Source organism: Carassius carassius, chromosome 14 (assembly GCF_963082965.1).
Source record: "Carassius carassius chromosome 14, fCarCar2.1, whole genome shotgun sequence".
Classification (NCBI taxonomy): domain Eukaryota; kingdom Metazoa; phylum Chordata; class Actinopteri; order Cypriniformes; family Cyprinidae; genus Carassius; species Carassius carassius.
The window spans coordinates 6430544-6440437 of NC_081768.1; the positions used below are offsets into that span (position 1 = coordinate 6430544).

At 37.9% G+C, this 9894-nt stretch overlaps 1 protein-coding gene across 1 annotated transcript; it reads right to left on the minus strand.

Moving 5' to 3' along the window:
• Positions 1-886: 886 nt before the first annotated feature.
• slc25a28 (solute carrier family 25 member 28) lies at positions 887-9511 on the minus strand. Its single transcript, XM_059565834.1, has 4 exons — positions 9013-9511; positions 5051-5279; positions 3752-3808; positions 887-2527 (listed from the first exon to the last, which is right to left on the minus strand). The coding sequence occupies exons 1-4, from the start codon at positions 9376-9378 to the stop codon at positions 1989-1991; spliced, it is 1191 nt and encodes a 396-aa protein (XP_059421817.1). The 5' UTR covers positions 9379-9511; the 3' UTR covers positions 887-1988.
• Positions 9512-9894: the final 383 nt, after the last annotated feature.

Here is a 9894-nt window from a genome sequence, read left to right on the forward strand (position 1 = left end):
AAAAAATCTGGTGTAGGATTTACTTTCCTACTTACCACAAATAATTACACAGAGATGGCAAGTAACACATTGACTTAAATGGAAACTTCTGAACATTATATTATATTATAATATATATGAATATTTTCTTGTAAAATGTACTCCAGTTGTCATTGTTTTTCTATGTATTACAGTCTATGTGATAGATAGCTTTTGAGACATTGAGCATTAATTAACTGAATCATCCTAGGAGGTAATTAACAAGAAACAAGTCTCTAAAAATAGAGGATAGCTAGTAGCTACAGTAAAACTTTAATTGGAAATTTGTGATGCAAGCAATCACAGCATAATCCTGATGCTTGAATGCACATTGCTAAAGCAGTTATATCAATTAATCATATTTTATATTAGTTAATCAATTTTCAGTTATCCAATACAATTTTTGAGGGGCTGTAAAGTTATAAATTAAAAATTTTCCTGGCTTTACATGGCAAGATTCGCAATCAATCAATAAACTGACACTAAAATGTTTCTTGAGCACCTATTATAATGATTTTATAAGACTTGATTATTGAAGCGGAAAATTCTGCTTTGCCACTTTATGAATAAATTACATTTCAAAACATTCAAATTGAAAAAAAAAGTTATTTTAAATTGTAATATTACAGTTTTTTCTGTTTACTGTATTTTTGCTTAAATAAAATGAAGCCTTGGTTAGAATAAGAGGCTTCTTTATAAAAAAAAAAATAAAATAAATAAAAACACACACACAGCTAGTGCATTATACTGCAGTCATTTTTTTACATACCAGTCCAAATTAATGTCAATCCAGAACATTCCTTTAACTTCCAAACTTGAAGTATAGTATGATTAAATAAAGTGTATGAATAAATAATTAAACTCAGACTGACATCAGCCATTGCAAGCCAGGGAAATCCCTGCACTGCTAATTTATTGAAAGCTGATGAACCGCCCATCAAATTTCCATCAATGAAACTCTTCATATGTTCAACTGCCAGGTGCGTTTCAGCCTAAACTCTCAAACACTAGAGCTCAAATTCTGTTCAGAGCAAACCAAAGTACATTCCAGTGTCCATCTAGAAATGATTCCAAATGACCAACTCATATTCACTGAATTACTCAAAAGGACCTCAACAGATTAAATCAGAATCTAATTTTTATATGACACTCAGGTCATGTGATCTGCAGGTCTAAGGCATTGTTGACTGGATAATACTAATGTTGGCCTGAAGGACTGTGTGTCTTCCTAAAGCTGTTACAGATCTATATGCAGTGTCCCCCTAAAGACCTCAAAACTATTTCTAGAAGTTATGAAAGGGGCAACCATCTCAGAACTTTGGGTCAACTGCAGGAACATTTCCCACATGTGCTGACAAAAATCCACTGCCAAATACTACAAAAATACCTCTAACATAGATATCTTTCATTATCTCTGAGTGCTATTCAGCCAGTGAAGGCAATAAATTACTGTACAGGTCTACATTCTGCCATAAACAATGATTTTAATGATGTTTAAAATCCCAATTTGAATGTACAGATAAGTCTTCACTTGTGCGTATTGGTTTTGGCTGGGAAAATATAAAAACAAAACAAAAATTAGGGTTCAGGTTTGCTGTTCTAGGTACTGTTTAGGAATTGGAGAAGTCTAGAGGCTCTAAACCCCACCCACAAACTTGAAGGATCACCCTCTCATTAGCATAAAACGTCTAAAGAGGCATTTGACGCTCCCTTGTGGAAGGTGTAATTTGGGTTAAGTGCAAAGTAGTGAACAAAAACTTGAGCCTTCACAGTGAGAACTTGGGTCATGATTAATAGTTGAATGATACAGGAAAGTTTCACTATTAAATGCCAACTGTATGGAAGTAAACAGACATGAGTGTTTGGACTCTATATGTGCGTGTCATTTATTAAATCAGTCCTTTTGCAGCTCGAGTGTTTATCTGGTTGGTTATGCCAGAGAAAGCCAAGGTCAGGCCAGCTGTGAGCGCTTACTTCTCTCCGTCCCTCTGGATCCTGCGCTTCTCGTGCTGGTGTTTGGTGATAACATTCTTGAAGAACTCGTAGACGGACCAGCTGATGGCAGTCGAGGGCACCTGGTATATGACCCTGGCCTGAACGCCTTTGAAGTAAGCAGGAAGGCCGCCAAGCCTGTAGACAGTCCGGAAGGCATGGCCGAGGCCGGTGATGTGTCTTCCGCTCTGACTGACGGAATCGAGCGCCAGAGACTCTTGCGTGTTCAGCAGCGTCTTGCAAACGTCCAGTGGCGTGGTGGCGGCGGCGGCAATGGCACCCGCCAGCGCGCCCGACACCATGTGGGAGGAGGGGTTATAATGTCTTTGGGGGTTCAGCAGCTCTTGCAGATATTCGTAGGTCATGAAGTGCAATGCTTGGAATGGGATGTTCATGGTGAGCTGCGTGGTGTAGCTGCGATAAAACGCCAATGCCCCCTCCTGCTGCCACACGCAGCGCATACAGTCCAGAACGCCACGGTATGGCGAGTTAAACATCTGCATCCTCTGCTTCACCACTGAACGAGACAGTCAGACAGGAAACAAAAAAGAGGACAGGAAGGGGAGCATTAGGCAAGTGCAAAAAGCCAGGTCATGACTGAAATACAGTAGGCCCATCAAAGCAGAAACGTCCGGACATGAGCGGATCAAACGCGCCTCCTGTCTGACCTACAGTCAAGCGGTCTGCAGGGAACAGACAAGGCGAATGAGAGCAGGTGTCTATGCAAGGTCTCAGTCTGCCACCTGTGCTGATTAACCTTGAGCCTCAAGAGTGCAGAAACAGACACTGCTGTCAGACTGAGATTTGGCCCACTTGGGAATTTCGGCTAATGCTAATGTTTCAACATCGCACAACTGTTAATTAGAGCAAGGACAATCTGCACCCTCAAGGCTGTCTTTTGGAAATGTGTTTTTTTTTTTGGTGAAATGTAACAGGAAATTAGATCTTTTCTGCCATCTCCTGGCTGGGAGCACACAGTAACTTAAAGACCAAAAGAGTCAAGGTTTTCTTATTAGTAGGGCTGCAACAACTCAATTTGTTATTATTTGGAGAGGAAAATTGAGCAGGATGTGGAATAACATGCTATTTTTCAATAAAACAGAGAAATTAAATTAAATAACAATATTCATCATTGCAGCCCTAGTAATTAGCAACATCTTTTTTAATTTTATATATATATATATATATATATATATATATATACACATACATACATACATACATACACACACACACACACACACACACACACCATGTTACACAAAGATATTTCCAGGAACATCATGTTAAGGGCCCAAAAATGCAACGGTCATGACATTAAATATCCAATTTAAGTTCAAAAACAAATCCACAATATCCAAATAAAAATCAAATCCATGTAAACTACATACAGATATAAAGTAGAACAATAACATACACTACTGTTCAGTTTGGGTTGTCAAATGTCTCTTATGCTCACCAATCATCCAGAAAAAAGATCATTTGTAATATATATATATATATATATTTTTAATAACCTTTTTTTTATTCTTGTGATGCAGCATTTACTTGAAATTAAAATCTTTTCTAACATTATAAAATGTATTTGCTGATTTAATCAATTTAATACATATTTGCTGAATAAAATTATTTCTTAAAAAAAAAAAAAAAGTATTTAACCCCAAAAGTTTGAATAGTAGTGAATTGAATATTAAAATCTTATTTTCTTTTTTATAGGAAGTAGAGATTAAAGTAAAAATACCTTCAGCTGGATTCATTGCAGCATCATGAAGCAATGTGGCAACACATCCAGCAGCCCCTGTAACACATCCCCTCAGACATTAGCACCAAAATTAGAGCATGCACACAGACCGGATAGTCACTGGACTTAAAATACAACAATCAGTTATACAGACAGATCAGATCACAGTCAAGACAAGAACTGTGTCCCGAACAGCCACCAAATACCCCCTATGATTTAACAGAGAGATTAGGATTGACTGGATAAACTCTGGGGAATTTAAAGTCAGGAGAGAGAGAGCCTTTTGTTAAGGATACTGGCATTTACTTCACTCATCGTGTCTCTGTTTTATGATAAGAAGCAAAAACTGCTACAGCTTCTGAGTCTACATTCTTAATCCCAAGGTGCTAACAGAACATGAGACATCTGCCTTCAAGCTATGACTCAAAAAATTTACAGAAGCACACTGAAGTATCATGGTGTCTAATCATTTTCATTCCTTTTCAGTGAAATCTACTGGTAAATGGTAACATGCCAGCAGTTACTTACCACCCTTTCACTCTGACCTGGAGGAAAGAGAAAGAAAACAGACACTACACAGAAACACCAACAACGACTTCCACTTTGAGCTCTGAAACTAAGTCTAAATAGCATTACACCACAATCTGACAAATGCAATGATACAATATAAATGCAATCAATTCCCGAATTTCTCTACAGATAATGAAAATATTTTTCATTAGAATTAGAATATATGGACAGTTAAGTTTGTGTAGTGACATTACATTAGCTTTAGCTTTAAAGGTATTACAACAAAGTTAGCAATGCAATTCAGTTTAACAAAGTTTTGCACGGATTCTTTGCCAGATGTTAATGATACAACCTGAAGGTAAATTATTAAAAACGTGGATTATTCTTTGCACGTTCAAAGATTTACTACCCACATCATGATCTTCTAGATTTATAGCTGCTGTCATGATATTGGAGAGGGGCAGTTTTGGCTATTTTGGGACTTGACCTCATACTAGAAGGACATTTTAAAGAGTTCATGACAATACATGATTCATACAGATAACGCAGCCACTGCCAAAAAACTAGTTCCAGAATGCGGATGGCTTTAAACCACTGCCGATCTTCACTTAATTTTAACAGTCATTGCAACTAATATGTTAATAAAGTTAAAAAGGCCTTGTGAAAAAGCAAAAAATATTTTAGAATATTTTAAGCCAATTCAAGCCAACTAACAATCTACTCCGCATTAGAATTGTGGGTAAGCTGCTGAGAGGAACTAGTAGGACTGATGGGCCGGAAAACTGGTACCGTTCGCCAAATGACTGTTCGCTCCCGGATGGATGATATCACTGAGGACCTTTTTCAACCTTTCGTAACAGGCGAAGTATAGTGCGTGGGCTGGCCCCGCCCCTACAGCTGTAACATTCAGACCCCTGATTGGCCTCCAGATTCCCTCCGTCCTCACGATTCGCCACAAAGCATCCATCACGTTACGGTAGCGGGCAGCTGGCTCTGGCTGAAGGCTCTGCATGCGTGTCTGCAACAAAGAACAATTGTTTAAACTTACAAGCCCTACTATTTAGATTAAAGTATTAGTATAAATACAGGCATTAAAAACAGGGATTTTCAGTTCACATTTGTTCTTGAACTTGCTGATTTTGTTCCAAAAAAAAAAAAAAAAAAGGGAGCAAAATATTTTTTTAGAACATTTTTCAATAATTATAATAAAAAAGCTAAAACATTATTTATTACATGTATATATAATAAATACATTACACATTCACAATCCCACATTTGCAGCAAAACATTTCACACAGCTAGAAAATATTTTATATACCATTTTTCAGTATTTTTTCATTAAAAAAAGTGTAACAGAAGTTACATTTTCAACAAATTAAAATGAATAAATATAATGAACAAATATAAAGATACAGTGACAATGCAGCACTGGCCCAGTGAAGCAAGTGTCCTCCTATTATTATATTATCTCAAACCTGCAACAAAATATATAGCAATGCAACACACACAATAGTGAAAAAATAATTATTTAAGTGGGAATATTTATGAATTTTACGTCACATAGCAAAGTCATTGGATCTGTAGATCAGAACTGAAGTTTGCAGCAATAAGGTCACACAGGGACATAATCTAACCACCTAATCTGCTTTTCCTGTGGATCTACAGTATCACCTGACATGCATGAGAACAGTACCGGTTTCTACAGAAACACCGGCATTGACTCAACAGTGGAAAAATCTATGTGCTTAGTTCTTAGTAATGTACTTGGTTGCCCAACACACTTTACAGATACACTGTGGCCTTGAACGTACCACAAAAGTCATGTTTGAACTGACATGGTCAGCATGGTTGAAAATGTTAGTTCAGAACGACAGCTGCAATGTGGTGAAATTCAAGATGCCTGCTGTGGCTACATGAGAAACATTATTCATGTAAGGAAACAATGCTTCCATAAAAGGCCTGGGAAATAATCATATTTGCCAATAAACCATATCTGAAGCCAGTTCCTCATGACAGGGGAGTGAGGGACCACAACCTCCATCAGGGAGGTTCAAGATTGCTCTTCAAACGCTTGGGATTGCCAAATGGGCCAGGGAACAGAGTCTTGTACAAAACAGAAAACTGGTCTTTTAATGCATCGAGTTAAACTATTTAATTTCTATCAGGACACAGCCTACTGAGATTAAAGGTTAGTTTACCCCAAAATTAAAATTTGTCCATGTTCTACTCACCCTCTAAGCATCCTAGGTGTACGTGACTTTCCTCTTTCAGAATAATCCAATCGGAGTTATATTAAATTGTCATTGCTCTTCCAAGCTTATCATTGGGGTAAGCGGATGTTTGTTGTCAACAGTTCAGAAGACGTGAAATAAAGTGCACGCATCAGTAATAAAACGTCCCTCACAAAGCTCCGGGGGGTGAATAAAGGCCCCCTGTAGCGAATCCATGCATTTTTATAAGATAAATATCCAGAATTTAAACGTAATAAACACTTTTTTTCTAACATCTGGTGACTGTGGGAACCGGAAGATGTGCAGTACTTCAAACACTATAAAAAAATAAAAACAAAGTTAAGAAAACTTAGTTTAAGGCAACCAGCTTCAGCGGAGCAACCTTTTTTTTTATGAACTGAAAACAAGTTGAGAAAGCTCAAAAATCTGCTGAAGCTGGGTGCCTTAAACTTTTACGTTTTCTCAACTTTTGATTTTTTTTTTTTACAGTGAATCTGTAGTACATTTACCAACAAGAAAACAATGTACAAGAGCTATGAGAGCAAAATGTGCTGGGACCTGAACAAAACAAACACTACGAGTACAAACAGTTCCCATTCTTTTTGACCAATCAATTTCTTTATTTTTCTTTTTTTTAGTTTTTATATAATAAAATCGTGTGGTTATATAATAAAGCCCCAAAGGTAATATCTGAATTTATAAATAGACAGGGTTTTACCAGAAAAACAAAACAAAAATAAATTTCATGAAAAACAAAACAAAACAAAAAAACATCTCTTCAGTAAAGGTTTCTCAACTTTGGAATATGTTACAAAATGAATTAAATGAACACAAGGTTTTTACACTTTTATATTAATGGTGAACTGCACTCATTTTAGTAAATCTATCTATCTATCTAATCTATCTATCTAGTAAATCGTCTATCAAAGATGCAACTTAGTCTGTGCTGTAATCTATACTGTATGTACAATGCATTGCTTTTATTTATTTATTTTTTTTGAAGGACAGAAATCAAGATTTTTGTCCCTAATACAAATAAATGAATAATGAACTGTACAGATGCTTTAGTTACTTCTACACTTCTTTCTGATTCTCTTCTCTTAATAGGGACAACGTGCAGTGTGCCACACTGTGTGCTGTTCAGAGATTTAACTTGACCTTTGACTTAAGTGTAAACAGAATCTACTGTTAGCTTTACCTTTCCTCATCACTCATACTGCTGTGAATCAACCTCAGCATGGAATTTACATATTTTGCAAAGATACGGATTACAATTAAAGTCAACAAATAAGTGCTTCAATCCAGCTTTACCACTAACATATTTCCAAATCAAACAAGACATTCAACAAGAACAAATGTGGGCTGAACTTGACTTTATACATTAAAAACTGAGGTCTCTGACAGGTAAATAAAGAGGTGGATTGAAATCAGTGAAGAAGCAAGGAAACAGTCCTACATACAGGCTGGTACTAAGTTTTATGCCATGTATTTAAACAGTAATAATAATAATAAAACAACTGTTAAAATGCACAAAAGAGATCAGTGTTTTCTTTGATTACAGTCTGGACTGGCCCATTTGAGAGGGAGCAGCTGTGAAGGACATAAAACAAGTGTCTTTGTCTCTAAAGAAACCTTCACTTCATCCAAGAGCAGCTGAACACTCAAAGTAATACTTCCTTACAGTTTGCCAATGGCATCTTGATCAGTACATCCAGCAAACACTTCTAATGCAAAACAGCTTCAATGACACATGAAGTGATGTGTCCTGTTTAGGGAAATGCAGTTATGCAGTCTGAGGATCTGTCTAGTAGTTACACAACTAGTAGCATATCACAGACGTGCTATGGCGCATTGTCAAATACATGATACACTTCCAGGTAATGTACTGCCTTAATGGTAACCTTCGACTTTATAAAACAAAACTTAATTCTCAAGAGACTACACTGCACTGCATTTGAACTACTAACTCAATGCGCATGCCCGTATCCCAAAGCAGCGTCAACAAGGTCACGTGGTTTAGGAGCACAGAAGCCACGTGTGGCCTTCCTTTCTCGTGTTCATGTTTCATAATGACACCTCACATACACACATGTACTACAATCACTCTAAACCACAGGATACAATCAGATCACTATCCACAAAACAAAAAACGAGGCAATCATTTGATGGTGGAATTCCATGCTTGGAACTTTAGTTAGTTACTACTAGATCAGTCTAGACAGAATTAAACACTGGAGAGATTACATGACTAAAAATTATTCTTAACTTTAATAACTGCTATGAATATGAAGTGCAATGATTATTTCTGTATGTAGACAGACAACAATAATCCGAGAAAGGAGCAGAGGGAAACTATATTGTCTGCAAAGCATGAAGACTATAATAAAGAGTCTGGAAATCACACAGGGGAACTAACTCGACCTTGCCAGCTTGTCGGATCTTTCATGGGCCTTCTGGTCACATTGACTCTACCTGAATTCTTTATACAACTCTTGCTGTTTTACAAATGCGTTTATTTACCTTCACACAATCAATAGGGAACATCAGGCAATGCTCCATGATTCCTGCCACTGCCCCTGCCAACATGTGCGTGCTGGTGGAGGCGCCCTGGGGCAAACCCTCATAGTCCGGTTCCGAGGAATCATTGGCCTCCTGGGAGCCATAGAAATGTCCAACATGAAGCTCCGTTTCTCCTGCTTTCCGAGGTGTCAAAGTGCCGACTAGACTTTTGGAAACACCCCAGAATCTGCCGCCAAGCCAGTGTATCTCCGCGCCCGCGGAAGCTCCGGCCACCGCGGCATCGCCGCCCGATGTGTCTGCTGTCATCCGCCGCCTTCGCACAAAACCATCCGCTTCCATTTGCAGCACCCAGTCCTTTAAAATCATGCGTTCCACGCCCGATGTTTACGCGTTCAGCTCAGGCCTCTCCCGCCTGCGCACCGGGGAGAGGACGCGTCCCGTTCGGCTTCGGCTAGAGTAGAACTGCGCAGCAGGCGGTGACTGACAGAACAGGCCGCGAGGGGAAACGGAAACGCCCTTTCGCTGTGTCCTGAGCTGTGATTGGAGGAAAACCGTTGTCATTCAATTCAGAACGCGCGCAATCGATATTTATGGTTTACAGTGACATAACAGCGTAACACCTGATAGAAGCAGCCAGAGATGGGAAGCTCTTTTGAAACTCTTTTTCGCGACTCGTTCTTTTGAACAGTTTGTTCAAGCGTTCAAAAAATAAATAAATGAATAAAATAAATAAATAAATTCTTTCCAAAAAAATACGTTCCTGAACAAATACATAAATAAAAAATACTTGACCTTGACATCCTGGCGTGGATATATTTGTTGCTATATATAGGCTATGGAACAAAAACATGATTCATTTGTTAATTATACCATATACACGAC